Here is a 26,469-nt window from a genome sequence, read left to right as displayed (position 1 = left end):
TATAAATTTCACCACATATATAATATATAAATTATTTGGGCACAGGCAAACTGAGTCAATGATGGCAAATGCTATTGGCAGTTGTGATGTACTCGCCCACGGAGGTTGCGCAATAGACGAATGCTTCAATGGTTGCAGCATTAAATACGGGCAAGATGCTCCTGGATTTTGCTATACCATTACTACTCCTGATGATACTTACATCTGTCATCGCTTCTGTTAGTATTATTATCTGCATCTTTTTATTATTTATAAATAAACTGATGTTTACAATCCAAAATGCTTTGGATTTGAATCAACATAATTGGTGTTTAGAGTTGATTAGTATTACCATTGACCTATATATGTCAAAAAAAAAATACAATTTCGATTATAATGAATTGGTTCTTAATAGTAAAAATAATATATACTTTGATTATAATTATTTTCAATCATAATTTCTTGTTGCAAGTGCCAATTAGAATCTTAACACCAAATTGAATTTTGATTCAAGTAATAAAAGATAAAATGCATTTTGAGTATAAATTCTAAATTCAAATTATAATGTTTGCTATGATGAAAAGAAAAAATAAAAATTTCTTTGTTATGATTTACCATTTAAATTAATTCAAACTTTCTTGTCTACATGTAACCGTCACATATTCTTTATGTACAAGTTGCCATGACATGTGTCACCCTTTATTATCGTTTATTGAAATTCATCTAACATTTCTTAATATAGGTAAAATTTTAAAAAATTTTCTCGAGTAGAGTTATAAGGAGAAGATTCCAGTGCCCTTGATATCTCCCCAGTAATAAGAGCAACTGGCTGCTACGGCAGGACACTGTTCACAAGAAGAAATCAGTAGCATCAAAGGTACCCTCATGGAAATTTGATCTAAATTTTTCTTCATCCTGGACGCTCACGCTCATTTCTCACTGTTGTCGATTTGAACGAAACAAATGTAGAGTGTCCAAGTTATTTCTTCCTACTTTTCTCGTGTACACATATTGTTCCGCATTATGTAGCCTTCATATGATTAAATGATCCATTTGTCATCCATCCTTTGAAAACAAGACCCATTTGTACATATCATATCAACATAATCGGCAATCGGCGGTCTATATCAAGGGGCTTCAAATTCTAGAATTCATTTTTCTTTTACTTTGTCATCAAATATATTATTAGCTTTTTTATTTTACATTGCAAAACCAACAACCTCTAAAATATGACATATATTTAAGGGTAAAGAAATTCTATTATGGATAATAGATTTTCCAATATTAATAAACTGTTTTTTTTTTTTGAAAAGTGATTTTTATTGATCACAAGTCACAACATCAACATGCCATTTTGAGTCTTAAACTTAACCGCAAAAGACTCCTCAAGCTGTGCCATTATACTTAAGAGGAATGGTAGCATTACAAGATAAAGAACCTAAACACTCTAAAAGTTACTCAATACAGAGCATTTTGCTCATAATCAAAAGCAATTGGCAGCCTACACAAAAACAGCTCTGCCACTAAAGACTTCAAGAGGGAAGCAACCAAAGCTAGCCGGCCAGAAGGAAGAGGACACCCAAAAAGCACGCAGAAAAGACCAAGGCAGCAAGCTACTCCCTCGAAAAGCGGTAAACACAAGCATCCTCAGAATCAAGACTCGAAGATGAAGTTTCTCAAATCGTAACAGACTGGCCAGCAGAGTTAAGTGAGAGCAATACTCCAAGCATCAGCCGAAGATACGCACCAACGACGAAAGGCAAGAGAAGCATCACATAACAACCCGCCAGCTCAACCAGAGGCTTGGGACAGCCTGGCTTTGTCCAAAAGAGCAAAAAAAAAAATATATATATATATATTAATAAAAAATAATATTTAAAATTTTTTTAAATCATTTAAATAAGTTTTGATTTTTCTATTATATTCAATCAAATTTTTTATATTTTTATTTTAAATAAAATAAACTCTTCTAGTAACTTTGTTTTAAAATATGTAATCAATATATTATGTATCTTTTTTTGAATAAATTCAGAGTTTCTTTTCTTATTTATGTTGTGAAATTATAAAACACAGTACAACTTTAAAGTTGGACGTTGATTTTCATACTTTTGAAGTATCAGATTGTATTTAGAATACTTTACAAAGACAAATGCTTCAAAGTCGTAGTTTTATTAATTCCAATTAACTTATCATTCTGCTTTTATTGGGTTCAGTGGATCAATGGGGAGGAACTAACCAGAAATGTAAACGTCTGGGTTGTCAGCCCAATAGTGATTGATATTCTTGAAGGCAGTAGATAGCTAGGATCTAGTTGAAAAGCCCATCCATTTGTACATGACCAGAAGTGGTTATAGACAACTTGGTCCAAGCTAAGCTCAAAGCTTGGAAACAAAGCCGACGAATTGAAGCTTTTGGACTCAGTTACCGTTCCACCGCGTCGTGCATTCTTGTGCATGTTCTTGGGCTTAGAATTTAAGAACCTGAGTTATAATTCGAAAAAAAACCCTGAGTCATTTAATCCAAACCCTACCTATTACTATTAAATTTCTTAAATTAGGGAGATAATTCATTCACAAGTTTACCCCATTTTTTCCTTCTTTTTTAATTTAGATGATGTTAATTGTCTCTTTATTTGTACATTTCAAATTCAAATCTCATCCTATGTGGATTTAATCTAAATTTATATTGAATTTATTTGATTTAGTTGTTTGTTTAATTGTCTATTGATTTTTTCAACGGATATACTATTTGATATGTATATTAAAAATTACTTGATTGAAATTGTAATTTCTACTCGTAATAAGTAACCTTATAAAATAATCTTCTATATGATAGTACATTTTTTAATTGGAGACTCACTTTCCAAAGGTTATCCTTTAAATTAACCTTACCCTTACATGTTTAAGGGCATTTTGAGTTTTTCTTCTTCTTCCTTAAATTGACACGTATAGTTAGCTTTTTTTGTTTCTTGTAATGCACCACAATAAATTTGAATAATAAATTGTACTGCCCTCCTTTGGTCAGACTGTTGGCATGTTCTTAGAACATATAAAATGTAGTTTGGAGGGCCGGGGATGGCCAATCCAATCCTGGTTGAGCTCAAGAACAGTTTTCACGACGAAGTGAAGAATCCTGGAAATTAACTGGAAATCAACTGATCAGACACCATGTGGGTGGGTAGGTGTCGATTGCTCTCGAGATTTGAAATTGGAATTAGTTGGTTTCTGGTCTTTCTTTATTTGAATTGAATGATAATCAGTTAAGTGGTCCAATTCCTGGGGAATTGGGTACTACTAATTCTTTATCATATGTATTAAAACTTTAGTATCAACTTCAAACTGCACATTGCGTTATAACCCTTATATTTGGGAAGAAGCAAACCATCTTTGTCAAAATAATCTTGAATATCCTTGGACGTCGTTAATCATGTTCTAAATATTAAAATCATATCTTTTATTCCAGGGAACTTTTCAACATCAGAATTCCTGGAGGTTCATGAATGCCTTTTTCTTCTTTTTGAAAAAATTATGTTCGTGCAATTCATTCCAAAATAATTCCATGTTAAAATGATTAATATTTTGGTTTCATTCTGCAATACCGTGTGGAATACGTGAATTCTGTGGATTATCATTATGAATGACCTTGAATTCCTCATCATTAATTCATTGGTTAATTACTAATGCGCCTGTGGGTGCGAAATGCTAATGCAGAGATTCCATGATTAACAGCACTGATGAAATATGATAGTGAATTTGGGTCCTCTACCATCTACTGCTGTATCTAAGGAAGGTTGACAAAATAGATTCTGTCAAGTCAATAAATTAAAGAAAAAATATATTCAAATGATCAATGGATTTGGAGCAAACAATCTACATATAGATCATTAAATCAAGAATCACAAAATCTGCATATGTTTTCTTCTTTAGTACGTACATCAAAATGTTGAGCAATTTCGAACCAAGGAGACTCTTTGGAGGTAGGTTGATGGAGTTGTTACTTGTTGCGACATTAGTGCTTAGTGTTTCAGAGGCGCTGAATTCTAAGGGAAAATATCTGTTAGAGTTGAAGAAGAGTATTCACGATGAATTCAACCAACTTGGAAACTGGAAACCCACTGACGAGACCCCATGCAGGTGGATAGGCTTCAATTGCACTCCCGACTACGAGCCACGGGTGTGGTGTGTCGATTTGATTTCAATGAATCTTTCTGGAACCCTGAGTCCTAGTATTGGCGGCCTGACCCACTTATCATATCTGGATCTGTCTTATAATGAGCTCCTGGGACATATTCCAAAGGAAATTGGAAATTGTTCACTTCTTGAGTTCCTTCATTTGAAAAATAATCAGTTCAGTGGTCCAATCCCTAGTGAATTGTGTAAGCTCTCTTATTTGAGAAGTTTGAATATATGCAATAACAAACTCTCTGGACCTCTTCCGGAGGAGCTTGGAAATTTGTCTTCACTTGATGAGTTTGTGATAGACACCAATAATTTGACTGGACCATTGCCTCGTTCTATTGGGAATCTCCGGAAATTGAGAATAGTCAGAGCAGGTGACAACGCAATTTCTGGTAAAATTCCTGCAAAAATAAGTGGATGTCAGAGCTTACAAATGCTTGCCCTTTCCCTAAACCATATTGGAGGGGAACTGCCCAAGGAAATAGGAATGCTGAAAAACTTGACCGATGTATGGTTATGCAATAATCAGTTAACAGGGTTTATTCCAAAGGAAGTTGGAAATTGTTCGAAACTTCTGACCCTTGCTTTGTGTGCAAATGGTCTTGTGGGGCAGATACCAATGGAGATCGGCAAACTAAAGCTGCTGAAGAGCTTGTTTCTCTACAATAATGAATTGAAAGGAAACATTCCAGAGGAAATTGGGAATTTATCTCTTGCAACAGAGATTGATTTCTCTAACGATTATTTGACGGGTGGCATTCCAACTGAGTTGTGCCACAACCTCAAGTTTTCGGAGAATTTTCATCTCTTTGCCAATAAATTGAATGGAAGATTTCCAAGGGAGATAGGGAATCTACCTCTTGCAACAGAAATCGCTTTCTCAAGAAATTATCTGACAGGTGAGATCCCAACTGAGTTCAGCAGGATAAATGGTCTACGCATGTTGAGCCTCTTCGAGAACCAACTTACTGGTGTCATACCAAATGAGCTTTGTAGCTTGAGGACTTGACAGTGCTTCATCTTTCATTCAATTATCTCACAGGTCCAATTCCTTATGGATTTCAATATTTTCCTGCAATGTCTGCTTTGTATCTTTCTAACAATTTTTTAAGAGGTACCATTCCTCAACAGCTAGGACTCTACAGCTCACTTGAGTTTGTTGAACTTTCAGAGAACCATTTGACAGGAAAAATACCTCCTCATCGTAGTCGTCATACTAAACTTTATTGGTTAAACCTTGAGTCTAATAAGCTCTACGGAAATATCCCCGTTGGGGTCAAGAACTGTGCAAATTTATGGGCACTTCGTCTGGCTGGGAACAAGCTTACCGGTAGCTTTCCCTCGGACTTGTGCAATCTGGTGCAGCTTTCTACTATTGATTTGGACCGGAACAATTTTACAGGACCAGTTCCTGTAGAGATAGGCAATTGTACAACGCTTCAACGGCTCCAAATTGCAGACAATCGCTTCACATCCGAGCTGCCTAAGGAAATAGGCAAATTGTCTCAACTGGTAATTTTTAATGTCTCGTCCAATTCGCTCAAAGGACAGATTCCACTCGGGATTGTTCATTGCAATACGCTTCAACGACTGGATCTCAGTCATAACGGATTTTCAGGTACTTTGACAAATGAGCTTGGAACCCTTTTGTTGTGAAAATTGCCTAAAAATCAACAAAGATAAAATCTAGAGAAAATAAGTAAACAGAAAAACACAAAAATTTACGTGGTTCGGCCTCTTGCCTACGTCCACGGAGTGAAACTGTTCTTCTATTATTGAGAATTTAAAGTACAATAAATTGACCTTTATGGTTCTCCAAAACAACCCAAGATCCCTTGCACATTCTTCCTCAATAACCTCTCAAGAACATTCACTCAAACCACTCTAACTCCACCTAAAGCAAAAGATAAAGTTACAAGATGTTCCCACTCTAGAGCTCTCAAAGCACTACTTTCAATTCTAAAGCCTAAAAATCTACTTTTATAGTATAAAAGTTCAAAGTAGAATGTGATTAGGACTCAATGTGGAATAAAAAGTTTAAAACCATACAACTACTTAATATTGTATACAAACAAAAATTCCTAATCAAATAAGATCTAGAATTATAGTCAACCTAAAACTCAAAAAATCTCCACCTTTGACTTGAATTCAAACTCTTTAAACCTCTTCCACCAATCGCACCTAATTGCAACCTCCTAACTCCACCTACTTTCCAACAACTTTAACAACTCTCCAAGCATAAGACTTTCTAAATCATTAGCCTTTATAATTACCACGACTACACATACCGAATTCAGCATGGTCCAACACTCAATTCTACAACGCGGCCAATGCACTTGTGTAGTCATCAAGTCAATGGCATTAATTGACTTCGAAAAGAGACCTCGACAACCCTTCCAATTCATTACTGACAAGATTTTTCGTCCTTTCACCACCGTCTACACCATCGGAACCTTCCATCACCTCCTTGGCAAATGAAATCTCACTTTGGTAGCTATTATCTCCTATGCATTGTTCCCATCCTTTCAGGGCCTCACATTCTAGACAATACAAGCCATTATACAAATTCCCTCATCAGGATCATGTTGCCTTGTGTGACTTTTACCACTCTATCACAAGCAAAATATCCATACCTTTTGGAGTCTAACAGGCTCAATGATATTAGAATCTTACGCATCTCTAGGACATAGGCCACACCACCCAAAGATCCCACAACCCCATCAAACATTTTGATTTTCACCACTTTAAGACCCATGACCTTCACTATTGACTTATTACCTAAAGTCAAATTCTCAGCCATCCCTTCTTGAAGTAAATCAAAACAATCTTTTTGATAACATACGTGAGTGGTAGAAGTAGAATCTAAATACCAATCATAATTTGCATCCTTATTTTCTTAGATTGCAAGGACATCATAATCATCACCTTCAGCAACGAAAGCACACTCACCTTTGTTCTCGTTACTTTCATCCCCTTTTGTAGGACAATCCCTTTTAATATGCCATACCTTTTGCATTTAAAGCATTGAACATTGTTTGATCTAGACTTGCCACCCTTAGATCCCTTACCAGTTGACTTCCTCTTATTAGCCTCAATTACTAATGCCAAGCTATTTGGATCTCTATCCCCTTCTTTACTTTTCTTTCGGGCTTCATGAGACATTAATGTTGCTTGTGCTTGTTCTAACGTTATTGTATCCACCCCACATATAAGAGATTCCACAAATACCTCATAGGAGTCTGGAAGCGAAGCCAAGAACAATAGTGTCTTTTCCTCTTCCCCCACCTTGACATAAACCTTCTTCAACTGATCAATGATTCCATCGAATTCATTCATATGTTTCATGAGGTCTCCATTCTCCTCTATTTTTAAGCGATACAACTTTCGCCTAAGTTGCAACTTGTTAGAAAGACTTTTCGCCAAGTAAATCTTCTCTAACTTTGTCCACAATCTTGGAGTAGAATCCTCATCAATAACATGATTAAACACGTTATCTCCAATGCAAAGCCGAATAGTGCTCACATACCTTTGCTCCAACTCTGCCCATTCAACATCCTTCATGTCATCTGGTTGCCCTTCCTCATTTCCTAGCAAGGGGCGCATTAAACCTTGCTGTACAAGGAGATCTTTCATTCTTCTCTGCTACTGCGTGAAACTATTCTTCCCATCAAACTTCTCAATTGAAAAATTCGTAGAACTAGTAACTTTCGACATCCTTGTTGAATTTTGAATTTACCGAACCTGAAGCTCTGATACCAGTTTGTTGTGGAAATTGCCCAAGAATCAACAAAGATAAAATCCAGAGAAAATAAGCAAACAAAAAAACACAAGAATTTACGTGGTTCGGCCTCTTGCCTACGTCCACGGAATGAAACTATTCTTCTATTATTGAGAATTTAAAGTACAATAAATTGACCTTTATGGTTTTCCAAAACAACCCAAGATCTCTTGCACATTCTTCCTCAATAACCTCCCAAGAACATTCACTCAAACCACTCTAGCTCCACCTAGAGCAAAAGATAGAGTTACAAGATGTTCCTTCTCTAGAGCTCTCAAAGCACTACTTTCAATTCTAAAGCCTAAAAATCCACTTTTATAGTATAAAAGTCTAAAGTAGAATGTGATTAGGATTCGATGTGGAATAAGAAGTTTAAAACCATACAACTACTTAATATTGTATACAAACAAAAATCCTAATCAAATAAGATCTAAAATTCTAGTCAACCTAAAACTCAACACCTTTCGCAGCTTGAGCTTCTGAAACTTTCAAAAAATAAATATTCGGGACATATTCCTGCATCTTTAGGAAGCCTTTCTCATTTAATTGAGCTGCAGATGGGCGGTAATCTATTTTCTGGAGAGATAGATCGAGAGTTGGGTTTTCTTTCAAGCTTGCAAATTGCGATGAACCTCAGCTACAACAATCTCACCGACAATATACCATCGGAGCTCGGGAAACTTTCTTCGCTTGAAGTCCTCTTGCTCAATAACAACCATTTGAGTGGTGAGATTCCTACAACATTTCAAGACCTATTGAGTTTAGAGGAACTCAACTTCTCATACAATAACTTAAGCGGGCCTTTACCCGCCATACCGATGTTTAAGAACATGAATTCCTGCAGCATTTTCGCAAATCCACCATATAAGGGAAATCCTCTTTCTTTATCCAATGCCACCGACAAAAGCTTGCTCTGCTGTTGGAGGACAACTGGTTTTGGCAAGAGCGGAGCTAGCCAAATTTTATTGGGGGTCAAACATAATTGAGTAAGAGTTAAAAATTTTAAAAAATTAATATGTTAAATTCAATCAATAATAAAAATATGAAACTAAATACAAAACTATAATTTGTAAAATAAAAATAGTTAAAAACGATATATAAAATTAATAATATTTTCTTATATAATCAGAATTATTTAAATACTATATATTCAAGAGAGTTTCATTTTAACTAAACATATAATGTAAAGCATATAAAGAAAATATACTCAAGTTAATTTCTTCTTACATAATTAGGATTAATAAAAAAATGATACGTTGATGAAATTTTAAGTAACAATGTAATACTACAATTTATATTTGAGAACTATATAATAATTTATTAATTTTTAAAGATTAAAGTCATAGAAAATAAAATTTGTGTAACATAAAAAAAAATATAATAAGTAGAAGGTAGATACCACATATTACATAACAAAAAAAGAAAAAAAAAAGAATATGATTAATAGTTTGTAGAAATTTAAGAAAGAATATTTATAGAAACTTATAACATATGAACAAATAAAATAAAAAAATAAAAATAAAAATAACAATATAAATTAAAAAAATTATAATTGAATGAGATAAGTGAAATTATTTTATTATTTTTTATTTATAATAATTATTAAATAAAACATTATTTTAAGAGAGCTAGTAATAGAATATATAAAAAAATTTAAAAACTTCTTATATTTTATGAAAAAAATTTTAAAAGTTTTGGAGAGGGCCATAAAGAGGCTCCGCCCCTGGGTGTTGGCTCCAGAAACTTCAATTGACATGAAGACCTTCGAAGTGAGTTTCGTTGTCCCTTACATAATCATTCTTTTGGCTTTTCCTGCAGTTTTGTACATAAATCCTTACTGGAGACAGGCTTGGTTTTATTACAGAGAAATAGGTATCAACTATTGCTACTATTTCCTGGTAGACAATTTTTTTTTTTTAATAGGCAAAAGAATTTTATAACTGATGAGAGTTATCATAAAGCATAACCCACCATCTAAAAGTACATATTTTTCTTGAATCATTTGTATCCTAACAACTTTGGTTTATAATATGTAACAATCATTACAATTTTAGATTTTTAATGAAATTTATCAATTGTGGAAACAAATAAAATTATCTTTCAAAAAAAATATTACTTTTAAAAAAAAAATACGTAACGATCATATTATGCTGCCCTTATTGAATAAATTCAGAGTTTCCTTTGTTGTTTGGAATTTAGAGGAGGCCTGATCTACTAAGATTATGATTCACTTAAACGTTGTATTATGTTAGAATCTAGATTTTTTCTTGAGAAATTTTCCATAATACAGAGCAAATTTCTTCTTCTTCTTCTTCCCCAATTTATACTTTTTTTAAACCTTTTTTTGGAGTAGAATTATATGCTTTTTCCATACAAAGGGGCTTGAAAATCAAATCAATAGCTTCACAAGTGGTGCAATGCATATTAAGGGACAGGAAACATTTTGTAGAACCTTTTAGGCTAACTTCTGTTTCAGGTAATAACTTATAGGAAGTAGCAAATCGATAACACCTGCCTTTAAAGCAGGATGCTACTACTTATATTGGAAGGTCATCGGTTGAAAAATCCATGCATTTTTGCTTATAATAGTTAATTTTTTCTGCACATCTGTACCAAGCAAACTCGATAACTTAAATTTTCTATAAGGCATATAGACAGATAATTGACATTAGCCCTACGATTTTCAAAAAAAAAAAAAAATCAATAAATTATTATAAACATGATCAGCAAGAAATTTCAGATCACACAATCAACATGATTTGCGCCTTTATTTCATGAGGTAAATCTTTATTGCGAATATTGATGTGATTAAGGATCTATGTTCCGCGGGTAGCAGATATCGTATTTGGATGTTTTATAATTAAACATACAGGGACCATTTGGCCCTTACATTCCACAAGCAACGATCACAAAGGGGGCTATCCCTGTTTTGTATGTAAATATCGACCCAACGGAAAGCTCCTTTCCATTGCATGCTGCAGTCATACTGCATCGTGCCCCAGAAATTCGGCTGGAACTTGAACTTGAAGTCGTTGTGGTAAGGAAGAAGTAGCACGCCGAGGTCAGAGTTCTTGGATTTGCAATAGATGGTGAGGTCTAAGCCTGCGTTCAAATCATTAGAGATTATTACATCTGCTTTAGGTACCTTGAAACGCGCTTCGCTCGCGATGAAAATCAATGTTAGAGGCAGCAACCTCATGATCAGGAAGAAGTTTGTAGTTGAAGAATTCATGTTTGCGAGTAAACCGCTTTATGTTGGCTAGCAGAAATGGCTAAATTATATGGCAGTAAAATGGGCTTTCATTTGATATATGAGACCTTGACAGAGTCAGATTCAGGGTTATTAGCCATATATAGCATCCAATTAAACTAGTCATTTAATGTGGTAGCAAATAAAGATGAAAATGCTTTAAAGGAAGCAGTCTGTTCTTGGAATCATACGAGGGAATCTGATTGGCAATTTAATGCAGCTATTATTTTGACTCACATTTGGTGATTTAAAATTTTTTTTTTTTTATAATTAGGGGAGGGAAGACTCAAACCCTGCTCTTTTGGCAGAAGAATAATATACCAACCAATGAACCAAATGCTCGGTGTCACATTTAGTGATTCTTTAGTCAGTATAATGTTCATTTAATTTTGAACTTCTATCTATTCAGTTCCCTCTTTTATTTTATATTTTTCCTCTGCCAAAAGTAAGATTTATTTAATATATATATTTCACTGAAATTTACAGTGTAAGAGTAGAGCTGAGTGTTACCCACCATGATTCAAACACCTGAAACTAAAATGCCACTACATAAAATATAGCAAAGAGAAACACAAACCTAGTACAAATATGGCTTAGCCGAGAAGCCCATTTTAATGCAAGAGAATATGAGAAACAGTCATAAAACATGTGGGTAAATCAAAGACAATATGAGAAGCCCGGTTCCCTCTCTAATGTATAACTCAAAGTAATTTTATTTCCAAAAAAAAAACTCAAAGTCATTTTTTAACAATAAAACTCTTTTTGCCTCCAATTTTCTGGTTCCATGTTAATCTATAATTATGAGACGTAATTCTCCCCCGTCTCCAAATTTGCGCTACTCATAAATGTGAAAATCGTAGTGTAATTTATTGTTATGTTAAATTTTTTTCTTTATTTTAATTTTGGAATGATTATCAGTTCAGTGGTCCAATTCCTGGTGAATTGGGTACTACTAATTCTTTATCACATTTTATTACAGCTTTAGTATCAACTTCAATCTCCACATTTGTGTCATAACCATAATATTTGGCAAGAAGCTAACCATCTCACAGCAGCAATGCCCAGGGCCTCTTAAGTATATATTCAATATCCCACCAATTAAATCTTCCACATTAACTCTGAAAACTCCTCGAGACCTTGGAAGCCCTGACTTTTATGGTCGCCCAGTCAACATGTTTCTTTATCGTTGTGCTTTTTCTTTTGTCCTTACATGGTGGTGCTACTAGGATTTGTGAATTTGGTTTGGGACAAATAATAGTAATAGCCTTCAGTCACACGCTATTTAGTTCCCGACAGGAAAATCTAGCAAAGAAATGTAAATCTAGCAAAAGAAGAAGATTTTAATCTCAAACACTGGACCATGACCAAGGTCTCGTTAAAATAATCTTGAATATCCTTAGTCGTTAATCGTGTTCTAATTATTAAAATCATATCTTTTGGACCAGGGAACCTTTCAACATCAATATTCTTGGAGACTCATGAGTGTCTTTTTCTTCTTTTAGAGAATGCTCTGTGGGTGCATTCTTTTCAAAATAATTCCATGTTAAAATGATGAATATTTTGGTTATATTCTGCAACACCGTGTGGAACATGTGAATACTTTGATTTATCATTATGAATGAACTTTAATTCCTCATCATTAATTCATTGATTAATTACTAATGCGCCTGGTTGGTGCGAAATTCCAATGCAGAGCTTCGATGATTAACAGCACTGATGAAATACGATGGTCTTAGTAGAATTGGGGTCCTCTACCATACGATCCTATCTAATAAGGGAGGTTGACAGAATAGATTCTGTCAAGTCAATAAATTAAAGAAAATATATATTCAAATGATCAATGGATTTTGAACAAACGTTTTTCTTTTCCTTTTACGTATAGATCATTGAATCAAGAATCACAAAATCTGCATTTGTTTTCTTCTTTAGTACGTACATCAAAATGTTGAGCAATTTCGAACCAAGGAGTCTCTTTGGAGTAGGTTGGTGCAGTTGTTACTCGTTGCGACACTAGTCTTTAGTGTTTCAGAGACGCTGAATTCTGAGGGCACATACCTGTTAGAGTTGAAGAAGAGTATTCTCGATGAATTCAACCATCTTGGAAACTGGAAGCCCACTGATGAGACCCCATGCAGGTGGATAGGCGTCAATTGCACTTCAGACTACGAGCCACGGGTATGCTCTGTTGATTTGAATTCAATGAATCTTTCTGGAACCCTGAGTCCTACTATTGGTGGTCTGACCCACCAATCATATCTTGATCTGTCTTATAATGAGCTCCGGGGACATATTCCAAAGGAAATTGGAAATTGTTCACTTCTTGAGTTCCTTCATTTGAAAAATAATCAGTTCAGTGATCCAATCCCTGGTGAATTAGGTACGCTTTCTTATTTGAGAAGTTTGAATATATGCAATAACAAACTCTCTGGTTCTCTTCCGGAGGAGCTTGGGGATTTGTTTTCACTTGATGAGTTTGTGGCATACACCAATAATTTGACTGGACAATTGCCTCGTTCTATTGGGAATCTCCGGAAATTGAGAATTGTCAGAGCAGGTGACAACGCAATTTCTGGTAAAATTCCTGCAGAAATAAGGGGATGTCAGAGCTTACAATTTGTTGGCCTTGCCCTAAACCATATTGGAGGGGAACTGCCCAAGGAAATCGGAATGCTGGAAAACTAGACTGATATATGGTTATGGAATAATCAGCTAACAGGGCTTATTCCAAAGGAACTTGGAAATTGTTCGAACCTGCAGACACTTGTTTTGATAGCAAATGGCCTTGTGGGGCAGATACCCATGGAGATTGGAAAACTCAAGTTGCTGAAGAAGTTGTACATCTACATGAATGAATTAAATGGAAGCATTCCAAGGGAGATAGGGAATCTATCTCTTGCAACAGAAATTGATTTCTCAGAGAATTATTTGACTGGTGAGATCCCAACTGAGTTCAGCAAGATTAAGGGTCTATACTCATTGAACCTATTCCACAACCAGCTTAGAGGAGTCATACCAAACGAGCTTAGTAGCTTGAGGAACTTGACAATGCTTGACCTTGCAACCAATTATCTCACAGGTCCCATTCCTTATGGTTTTCAATATTTGACTGAAATGCTTGTGTTGCGGCTTTTTGAAAATTCTCTGAGTGGTAGCATTCCTCAGCAGCTTGGAGTATACAGTCCTCTTTCGCTGCTTGAAATTTCAGACAACCATCTGACAGGAAAAATACCTCCTCAACTTTCTCGGTATGCTAACCTTGTTTTCTTAAACCTTGGGGCTAATAAGCTGTATGAAAATATCCCAACTGGGATCAAGAACTGCGAGAGATTAGAAAGACTTAATCTAATTGGAAACAGGCTCTCAGGTACCTTACCTTCAGAAGTAGGCAATCTGGTGAATCTTTACTCTATCAGATTGGATGACAACAATTTCACTGGGCCAATTCCTGCAGAGATTGGAAATTGCAGAAATCTTCAAAGGCTTCAAATTGCTGGCAATCACTTCACTTCTAAGTTGCCAAAGGAAATCGGTAACTATCTCAACTCGTGCTTTTAAGTGTCTCGTCTAATTTGCTGACAGGACAGATTCCATCAGAGATTGTTAACTGCAAGATGCTTGAACGACTTGATCTCAGCCACAATGGTTTTGTAGATTCCCTGCCAAATGAGCTTGGAACCCTTTCCTAGCTTGAGCTTCTAAAACTATCAGAAAATAAATTCTCTGGAAATATATCTGCATCTTTAGGAAGCCTTTCTCGTTTGATTGAGCGGCAGATGGGTGGCAATGTATTTTCTGGTGAGATACCTACAGAGTTGGGTTTTCTTTCGAGCTTGCAGATTGCAATGAACCTCAGTTTTAACAATCTCACAGGCAGTATACCATCGGAGCTTGGGAAACTTGCTTTGCTTGAAGTCCTACTGAATAACAATCATTTGAGTGGTAAGATCCCGACAACATTTGAAAGCCTGTTAAGTTTGGTGGAATTAAACTTCTCATACAATAACTTAACCGGACCTTTACCTTTTTTTTTTGAAATTTCCATAGTATTCAAAAGAAATGGGAACAAAAGTTCATCTCTTTACAGAAATTTTACCTATTATGCCCTGTACAAAATAAAGGGGGTATACTCCTACAAAATCATTTCCAACACCCAGGTGATCAAAAACCACACCTGCAAAAAGACCCTGTACACCAACCTTAAATGAACAAAAAGAAAAACACAGCAAAACCCAATCATCAACACAGGGTTCAAAGGCTTGTAAGAATAAGGAGACGTTCCCCTGTTAAGCCAACAAATCTATTTAATGCTTTCAACCAAAAAAGAAAAAGTTCACCACCCTTAAAGGTAAATCCTCTGCCTCAACACCTGCAAGAGAAGATGAGACAAAAGTAGACTCTCAACAGACTCAATCGTTGATATTAGAAGCCTCCCCCCAAACGTTAAGCAGATCTTGAACTCTTCCTATCCCTGTTTTTGCTAAGTTGTCAGCTTGCTGGTTGGCTTCCCTGAAGACATGCTGAACTTCCCATTGAACCACTTTTCTTTTTAACATTTCAATGTGAAGGATCCACCTTCTCATCCTCCATGGGGCTTTTTCAGGTTCGTTAATCCACTGAACAGCATTCTTGGAGTCACTTTCAACCACCATTATATGTGTGCTTCTCCATCTTGATGCTGAAAAAAGTAAAAAGCTTCTCTTATTGCCAACACTTCAGCTAAATTTGAATCACCTCTTCCTATGGATTTAGAAAAGATCATTTTTGTAGTCCCATTATCATCCCTTAAAATCCCGCCTAGTCCTGCCTCTTCCGGACACCCATTCGCAGCGCCGTCAACATTAAACTTCATTTTCCCCTCCTTTGGCACTTTCCATTGCACCTCAGGTCTCTCTTTTTTAATCTTTTTGATATCTACTCCTGCCTTTGGTGTTCTATAGATGTCCAGAACACTATTTTGCAAAAATGGCCATTTAGCCTTGGCCCATGTAGCTACTCGGAGTTTGATAAGCTCAAAAACTTGGTCCTGATCCCAATGTTTCCCGTTAAAAACGATTTCGTTCCTAAATAGCCACAACGACCAGACCACAGCGTAGAAAGCCATTTTCCATATCGAGATTTCACATTCTTTAATAGCAACCGCGTTCCACGAATTAAAAAGAGTAGCGGTGTCATTCGGCATGACCCAAGCAATATCCCATTTGTTGCACCAGCTTGACCAAATCATCCAGGATTTTTTACAATGAATAAAAAGGTGTGAAACAGTCTCGTTAGCCTCATTACACAAAGGGCAGAAAGCAGCACTCCTATTCATCAAACCACGTCTCACAAGCTCTTCTTTGACAGCCACCCTCCCTTGAAGAACCTGCCACACAAAGATCTCTGTTTTGAAGGGAGCTAAATTGACCCACACATTCTTCCACAAGTTATTTTTGTTGTTGTCATCTTTCAGATATTGATAGCAGAAATTTTTGACAGAACACTCTCCTGAAGGGGTGCCTTTCCATACTATGATGTCTGGCATATCAGCACTGAGTTGTATTTCTTCCAATAGATTATTGAAATTACTCCATTGCTCCACCTCCCACCCAAAAATTCTTCTTCTCAATTGGACCTCCCATTTCCATTCTTTGTTTTGCCAGTTCCCGTACTCATTGATTCTCCCTACTTTGTTAAGAGCTAAAGCGTATATTCTCAAGAACTCATGCTGCAGGATGATTCCTTCAATCCATTCTTCAATCCAAAATTGAATTCTATCGCCTTTTCCCACCAATTTAAAAAAATTGTTTGAGACGTGCAAAAAAAAATAGTTAGTAGGGGAAAGGGGTGAGATTATGAATTCCTGCCATACCTCTGTTTAAGAAAATGAATTCCTGCAGCTTTATTGGAAATCCATCCTATAAGGGTAATCCTTTTCTTGCCTTTCAAAAAAAAAAGGGTAATCCTTTTCTTTAAGAAATACCGTTGCCAAAAACTTGCTCAGTTGCTCAAGGACCATTACTGTTGAAACCAGAAAGTTCAATTAATATGAAGAGCTTCAAAGCGAGTTTCGTTGTGACTCACATAATCATTCTGCTGAGTTTTGCTCTAGTTTTATACATAAATCCTTATTGGAGACAGGTTTGGTTTTATTACATAGAAATAAGTATAATCAACCCTTGCTACTACTTTTTGGTAGACAATCTCTCCTAGCTAGCAACTTTGTTTTAGTTTATGTTATCAACATGTAAGTGTAGCAACCTCATGATCAGCAAGAAGTTTGTAGTTGAAGGATTCATGTTTGCTGGCGAACTGCTTTCTGTTGGTTAGCAGAATGGCAAAATTATATGGCAGTAAAATGGGCTTTCATCTGATATATGAGAACCTTGACAGAGTCATATTCAGGGGTGTTAGCCATATAGAGTATCCAATTAAAGTAGCCATTAATGTGGTAGAAAATAAAGATGAAATGCTTTGAAGAAAGCAGTCTGTTCTTGGAATCATATGAGGGAATCTGATTGGCAAGTTAAAGCAGCTATTATTTTGGCTGACATGAGGTGATTCTTTAGTCAATATAATATTCATTTAATTTGGAACTTATCTCAATTCAGTTCCCTCTTTTACGTATAACTCAAAGTAATTTTAAAAAATAATTTTTTTAAAAAAAATCTGGTTCAATATTAATATTAAGGGTAAAATATCTAAATCTCATAACTTTCAAATATAATTTCAAGTAAGTCCATTAATTTTCAAAATAAACAATGAGACTCAAAAGTTTATACACCACTAACAAATAAATATGAAAAGACTAAAATACTTTTTATTTTTTCTCTTATATTTTTCTTCTCAAACAATGTGGTTGGCTGACCACCCCACGACTGGATCTCACCATCCATGGCCATATCTGACTAGATTCTAGCACGCTCCCAAGGATAGACACTCCTTAAGGGAGCCCCCCCTTGGGCGATTTGTGCTCCCCTAGGAAGCGCAGTGCGGGGTTCAGCTCCTCTATGGAGCGCAGGGGAAGGAGATGTAGCCGGAGCTGGATTTGGCCTACCTGTTTAAAGCCGGATCTGGTGCTCCGGTCGTAGGAAGAGGTAAGAGAGAGAATTTTTTTTGAATAGGAGAAAAAAATAAAAAATAAAAAATTATAATTTATATAGTATAATAATTTTTAAAATTAATGAAAGATAAAATTATTTAAAAAATATTATCACGTCATCAAATTAACATAAACATTAATTGTCCAACGAAAAATATTCTTTTACGATAGATTGTATATTTCAAAAACAAATGAAAGATATTGTTTTAAGGTAGATTGTATATTTCGGAAACTAATGGAGTCATGTGGAATGAAAGATATTCTTTTCAGTACATTTTGAAACTAATGAACCAGTGTGAAATTATGAATAAAATTAAAAGGTGTTAAGATATTTTATCCTAATAATAAAATTAAGGTGTAATTCTCTTAAGTCTCTGAATTTGCACTACTCCTATAAATGTGAAAACTGTAGTGTAAATTATTGTTTTGCTAAATTTATTATGATGTTTTTTTATGCATAAAAGTTTTTTATTTAAATTATTGTATTTTTTTATTTAGAAAGAAGCTGATTCAACCTTGACTGTTTTAAGTAGGAAAATACATACATTTATCATTTTTTCAAATGGTCATGTACCAAAACATGATACAAGAAAATAAATTTTTACCAACAACTACAAAATTAAACCTCAGCAAGAAATAAATATTCCTAAGCCTATAGGTATAATATTCAATCAAAACTATACCTTATTAATTTGTTTTTGATAAATAATTGAAAAGCAGCATGAATCTCATTCCATCTATCTCAGTATTCAAACTTGGGACGTCCATCAAAATAAACAAACATTTGTCAAGTTAACTTCTTTCTTTATATCTTTAATCTAAGGATTGGCTAAGAGAAGGGAATTTGTAAGGAAAGAAAAAGTGCAATTTCACCCTATGTTTCTTTCGTCCTCGTATTTTCCTCCTAATGAAAGAAGAAATTTCTTTCCATGATCGCTTTCCCGCCTACCAAACGCAATTCAAACTACCTTTTTTCATGTTTTTGATGTTTATTTCATTTTTGTTTGTTTCGGTCAATAAAGCATTCCAACTTGATAAAGGAGGAATATATATACATTTCTTCTTTGTTGATAATTAAACCACTTAACCAGTCATGCAGACACTAACTTTTAGACTTACCTCCTGAAATTTATTTCTTTATTCTTTCACCAACCTTTGCATTAAAAATTTCATGTTAAAATGATTCCACAATGCCGTGTGGAAAAAATGATTGCTTTGGATTATCTTTAAGAGTGAACTTGAATTTCTCATCATTAATTCATTAAAAATTGCTAATGCGTCCTTTAGGAATCAAATGTGAATGCATGAATCTTTTCAAGTTTAGGAGCTGTGATTGACTGAAAATAAGTGTTGTTACATCTTTTGTTCTATGTATGTAAGACCCAAATTGTAATCTATATGAAAATGGACAATGAAAACTGGCGGTGTTCACCTCTGTTTCGTTTCTCTCTCTTGTCTAGCAACTCTCTCTATATAACTCTCAAGTTTTATAAAACTCTACATCTCTCCTAGCTAGCAACTTTATTGTAGTTTATGTTATCAACATGTAAGTGTAGCAACCTCATGATCAGCAAGGAGTTTGTAGTTGAAGGATTTATGTTTGCTGGTGAACTGCTTTCTGTTGGTTAGCAGAATGGCAAAATTATATGGCAGTAAAATGGGCTTTCATCTGATATATGAGAACCTTGACAGAGTCATATTCAGGGGTGTTAGCCATATAGAGTATCCAATTAAAGTAGTCATTTAATGTGGTAGAAAATAGAGATGAAATGCTTTGAAGAAAGCAGTCTGTTCTTGGAATCATATGGGGGAATCTGATTGGCAATTTAAAGCAGCTATTATTTTGGCTGACATGAGGGGATTCTTTAGTCAGTATAATGTTCATTTAATTTTGAACTTATCTCAATTCAGTTCCCCCTTTTACGTATAACTCAAAGTAATTTTAAAAATTAAAACTCTTTTTTTAAAAAAAAAATCTAGTTAATTATTAACATTAAGGGTAAAATATCCATATCTCCTAATTTTTTAGCACAATTTCATATAGATCCATTAATTTTCGAAATAACAACGAGATCCAAAAGTGCAAACACTATTAACGAAAAATATGAAAAGATTAAAATACTTTTATTTTTTTTCTCTCAAACAATGACTGGATCTCACCATCTATGGCATTCTCGAGGGATCGACACTCCCTTAGGGGAGCGCCCCCCCCCCCCCCCCCCCGCTCTTGGGCGATTTGTGCTCCCTTGGGTTGTGCGGGGTAAGGGGTTCAAGTCCCCTGTGGAGCGCGGGGGGGGAAGGAGATCAAGTTGGAGCCAGATTTGGTGCTACCTATTCAAAACCGAATCTGGTGCTCTGGGAAGAGGTAGGAGAGAGAATTTTTTTTTTTTTGAATAGGAGAAAAAACTTAAAAATAAAAAATTATAGTTTATATAGTGTGTTAATTTTCAGAATTAATAAAAAGTAAAATTATTCAAAAAATATTACCACGTCATTAAACTAGTAGAAACATTAATTGTCTTACGAATGATTTTTTTTAGAGTGAATTTTATATTTCGGAGACTATGGACTCATGCAGAATGGAAGATATTCTTTTGGGTGAATTGTACATTTCGAAAACTAATGAACTCATGTGAAATTATGAGTAAAGCTAAAAAGGTCTTAAGATATTTTACGTTAATATTAAAATTAAGATGTAATTTTGTCTTGTCTCTAAATTTGCGCTACTCCTATAAATGTGAAAACTGTAGTGTAAATTATGGCTTTGTTAAAATTATTATGATGTTTTTTATGCATAGAAGTTTTTTTATTGAAATTATTATATATTTTTTTATTTTGATTAGAAAAAAGATTATTCCTAACATGATACAAGAAAATAAATTTTTACCAACAACTACAAAACTAATCCGCAGCAAGAAATAAATATTCCTAAGCCTATAGGTATAATATTCAATCAAAACTATACCCTATTAATTTGTTTGTGATAAATAATTGAAAAGCAGCATGAATCTCATTCCATCTATCTCAATATTCAAACTTGGGACGTTCATCAAAATAAACAAACATTTGTCCAGTTAACTTCTTTCTTTATATCTTTAATCTAAGGATTTGGTTTGGGGAAAATAAGAGTGGCCATATATATACCTTCAATCACACGATCACGTAAAAAAAAAAATTCTAGCAACAAAAATGGGAGACTATTGTAGCGTAATAACCATTGCAGCGTCTTTGTTGATATTTTTGGTACATAAAGGAGGAACAAAAGGAGAGTGGGGAAAGAAAGAATTTGCAAAGAAGATTGGCTTAAAAATAAGAATTTGTAGGGAAAGAAAAGGTGCAAATCCACCCTAATTTTCTTTTGTCCTCGTATTTTCCTCCTAATGAAAGAAGAAATTTCTTTCCACGATCGCTTTCCCTCCTACCAAAGGCAATTAAAACTACCTTTTTTCATGTTTTTGATGTTTATTGCATTTTTGTTTGTTTCGGTCAATAAAGTGCATTCCAACTTGATAAAGGAGGAATATATATACATTTCTTCTTTGTTGATAATTAAACCACTTAACCAGTCATACAGACACTAACTTTTAGACTTACCTCCTGAAATTTATTTCTTTATTCTTTCACCACACTTTACATTAAAAATTCATGTTAAAATGATTCCACAATGCCGTGTGGAAAAAATGATTGCGTTGGATTATCTTTAAGAATGAATTTGAATTTCTCATCATTAATTCATTAAAAATTGCTAATGCGTCCTTTAGGAGCCAAATGTGAATGCATGAATCTTTTCAATTATTAACAGCAATTATATGATACAATATTGTTTTATAAATCAACGGTTTTGCAGCCAACATTTTTCTTTTCCTTTTCAAGTATAGATTCATTGAATCACAAAATCTGCATAGACTTTGTTCTTCAGTAGTACCAAAATGTTGAGAAAGTTCGAACAGAGCAGACTCTTCGAAGGGAGGTTGGTGGAGTTGTTACTTGCTGTTGCCACAGTACTACTGGTCAGTGATTCAGAGGGGCTGAATTCTGAAGGCCAATACCTGATGGAAATCAAGAATGGGCTCCAAGATGAATTCAATTTTCTTGGAAACTGGAAGTCCACTGATCAGACACCATGCGGATGGATAGGAGTCAATTGCACTTCGGATCACGACCCATTTGTCTGGTCTCTTGATTTGAATTCAATGAATCTCTCCGGAATATTGAGTCCTAGTATTGGTGGTCTGATCCACTTGACTTATCTTGATCTATCTTACAATGAGTTCAAGGGAGACATACCCAAGGAGATTGGAAATTGTTCGCTTCTGACCATCCTTTATTTGAGAGCAAATCAGTTCAGCGGTCCAATTCCAGAGGAGCTTGGAAATTTGTCTTCACTTGAAGAGTTTGTGGCATACACCAACGATTTGACTGGCACATTGCCTCGTTCTATTGGCAATCTCCAAAAGTTGAGGATATTTCGAGTCGGGGAGAACGCAATGTCTGGCAACATTCCTGCAGAGATATGTAGATGTCAGAGCTTGCAATTTCTTGGTCTCGCCCACAACCGCATTGGAGGGGAAATTCCAGAAGAGATTGGAATGCTTGGAAACTTGACAGCTTTATGGATATGGGAGAATCAGTTATCAGGGTTTATTCCAAAAGAGCTTGGAAATTGTTCAAACCTTGAGAGCCTTGACTTGGGTGGAAATGCTCTTACGGGGCCGATACCCGTGGAAATAGGAGACCTCAAGTTTCTTAGGACGTTGTACCTCTGCGCGAATGAATTGAATGGAAGCATTCCAAGGGAGATAGGGAATCTATCTCTTGCAACAGAAATTGATTTCTCAGAGAATTATTTGACAGGTGAGATCCCAACTGAGTTCAGCAAGTTTCTTAGGGTGTTGTACCTCTACACGAATGAATTGAATGGAAGCATTCCAAGGGAGATAGGGAATCTATCTCTTGCAACAGAAATTGATTTCTCAGAGAATTATTTGACTGGTGAGATCCCAACTGAGTTCAGCAAGATTAAGGGTCTATACTTATTGAACCTATTCCACAACCAGCTTACAGGAGTCATACCAAACGAGCTTAGTAGCTTGAGGAACTTGACAATGCTTGACCTTGCAACCAATTATCTCACAGGTCCCATTCCTTATGGTTTCCAATATTTGACTGAAATGCATCAGTTGCTGCCTTTTGACAATTCTCTGAGCGGTACCATTCCTCAGCAGCTTGGAGTATACAGCCCATTTATGGAGGTTGATTTTACAAACAACCATCTGACAGGAAAAATACCTCCTTTCCTTTGTCGGCATGCTAACCTTGTTTTTTTAAGCCTTGGGGCTAATAAGCTGCACGGAAATATCCCAAATGGGATCAAGAACTGCGAGAGATTAAAAAGATTTAATCTAAATGGGAACAGGCTCTCAGGTACTTTACCTTCAGAAGTAGGCAATCTGGTGAATCTTTACTCTATCAGATTGGACGACAACAATTTCACTGGGTCAATTCCTCCAGAGATTGGAAATTGCAGAGAGCTTCAAAGGCTTCAAATTGCTGGCAATCACTTCACTTCTAAGTTGCCAAAGGAAATTGGTAAACTATCTCAACTCATGCTTTTAAATGTCTCGTCTAATTTGCTGACAGGACAGATTCCATCAGAGATTGTTAACTGCAAGATGCTTGAACGACTTGATCTCAGCCACAACAGTTTTGTAGATTCCTTGCCAAATGAGCTTGGAACCCTTTCCCAGCTTGAGCTTTTAACACTATCAGACAATAAATTCTCTGGAAATATACCTGCATCTTTAGGAAGCCTTTCTCGTTTGATTGAGCTGCAGATGGGTGGCAATGTATTTTCTGGCGAGATACCTCCAGAGTTGGGTTTTCTTTCGAGCTTGCAGATTGCAATGAACCTCAGTTTTAACAATCTCACTGGCAGTATACCATCGGAGCTTGGGAAACTTGCTTTGCTTGAAGTCCTCATACTGAATAACAACCATTTGAGTGGTAAGATCCCGACGACATTTGAAGGCCTGTTAAGCTTGGTGGAATTAAACTTCTCATACAATAACTTAACCGGACCTTTACCTGCCATACCTCTGTTTAAGAAAATGAATTCCTGCAGCTTTATTGGAAATCCATCCTATAAGGGTAATCCTTTTCTTTATGAAATGCCGTTGCCAAAAACTTGCTCAGTTGTTCGAGGACCATTAGTGTTGAAACCAGAAACTTCAATTGACATGAAGAGCTTCAGAGCGAGTTTCGTTGTGACTTACATAATCATTCTGCTGAGTTTTGCTCTAGTTTTATACATAAATCCTTATTGGAGACACACTTGGTTTTATTACATAGAAAAAAGCATAATAAACCCTTGCTACTACTTTTTGGTAGACAATCTCTCCTAGCTAGCAACTTTATTTTAGTGTATGTTATCAACTTGTAAGTGTAGCTCTGCTACAATAATTTCAAACTTCCCTTTCCTTGCTTGGAATTTTGAGAACAGAACTCTAAATTTCTATTATGACTGAATTTTTTTTTTTGTTTTGGCTCAGCTATTATGACTGAAACTGCTAGGACTTTTATAATGCTCTGTAGCATCTACTGTTCCTGACTAAATTCTATAGTAAATGAAACATTTGTGGATCGGCTTCTTCTTATCTACGGGACATGAAGCCCGTCAGAGGTTGATTGCTCAACAAAACAAGATCTAAACTCTTTAATTTTGCTTTTTAAAAAAGAAAAAATTTATTTAGTGAGATTAGGTTATTGGTACATATATCCCCTTTCCCAAATTAAATTAAAAAACTTTCATTTTACTTTAATTTATTATGATTGAATGTTAATATGTATTCTCTTATATCATTTTATCTGTGTTATTCATATCTGAATTTAATTGTAATGTTATCGTGTTTTCTAAAATTATTAGATTTTTCCATAGAAAAAAAATGACTAAACTTTTCTTGCTTCAAGCAAGCAAAGAATGTTCTGGCTATTACATGCAATAAAAAATATATAATTATTTCTTTTTAATGAATTATTGAAAAGTAATACGAATCAACAGTTCGATGCACGGGTACTGAGCCTGGTCGACACGCATATAACCAAATCAAAACAGCACAAAAATATGACTTTACTTCTTGCAATGAAAAACATGTGGCTATTATTAAGTGCAGCAACATTAATTATCGTTCCACTTAAAACAATTATCAAACTTATTAGTACCATAATTGAACCTACATGGACCATCTGGGTTTATACTCCATTGACAAACATGGCAATACGAATAATCTCTGTTGGCCACGAATATGTCGAACCAATGGAATTGATCTTCCCACGCCATGCTGCAGTAGAACTGCGTCGTGCCCCAAACATTGGGTCGGAAATGAAATTCCCAGGTGCCTTGATAGGAAATAACCTGATTTCCGAGATCGTCGTTTTTCGATTTGCAATGTACCGTAAGGTCCGAGCCTTTGGCTATATCGTTAGTGATTTGGACATGGACTTTGTGTTGAAGAAGACCTGCGTCACACCATGTCAGTAGGAGCAGAAGCAAGATCAGCGACGAGAAAAGTCTGATAAAACAATCCATGACCTAATAATCTAGTTTCTTTCTTCTTCTTTTTTATGGGTGGAGAGTTTGTATGATACCTTTCTTGCTTTATAGAGGATGGATCATTTGGAATGAACAGATTGATCTTAGTATCAGTTAGACTTGCCATTTTGAGAGAATGTCTTTATAACATAAGCTGTCATGTTCTTGTAAAAGAAAAAATTGAAATTAGCATTTGCTTAAGTTTGGTAGGGCAATGAATTATTCCTCCTATAATTATATGTCAAAAGTTGTGCTATTCAATCTATATATGTCTGTATAAGTTAAGAGAGAAGCATATATAGGAGCTTCACTTATACAAATAAGGAAAAAAAATGGAATTGCTTAAATCGTAGGGTTAACTTAAGTCACAGCTGGTCATGTATATCATGATCTTGGCAATGATGGGTCACAGCTAGCTTATGTATATCATGAGCTTGGCAATGGTAGGTCACAGCTAGATTACGTATATCATGATCTTAGCAATGGTGGGTCACGGCTAGAACTATTAATCTATGGATGAAGGAAAAGTTAATCCATGGAATCAACAATGATCTACGAGTCTCACTGATATCGACATTATCACATTGACGGATGTGTTAATTATCAGTACTACCATTT

The 26,469-nt window shown here is 35.2% G+C and overlaps 1 protein-coding gene and 2 pseudogenes across 1 annotated transcript; all 3 read left to right on the top strand.

The window, feature by feature from the left end:
• Window positions 3,919-8,921, top strand: LOC18602812 (annotated as a pseudogene).
• On the top strand, window positions 11,022-17,639 carry LOC18602811 (annotated as a pseudogene).
• Window positions 22,193-24,664, top strand: LOC18602810 (probable leucine-rich repeat receptor-like protein kinase At2g33170). The gene has a single exon (XM_018119103.1). It carries the CDS (start codon window positions 22,193-22,195, stop codon window positions 24,662-24,664), a length of 2,472 nt encoding a protein of 823 aa, XP_017974592.1.

Source organism: Theobroma cacao, chromosome 4, assembly GCF_000208745.1.
Source record: "Theobroma cacao cultivar B97-61/B2 chromosome 4, Criollo_cocoa_genome_V2, whole genome shotgun sequence".
Taxonomy (NCBI): domain Eukaryota; kingdom Viridiplantae; phylum Streptophyta; class Magnoliopsida; order Malvales; family Malvaceae; genus Theobroma; species Theobroma cacao.
Note: the sequence above shows the minus strand (reverse complement) of the source record. Positions and strands in the feature narration are given on the sequence as shown.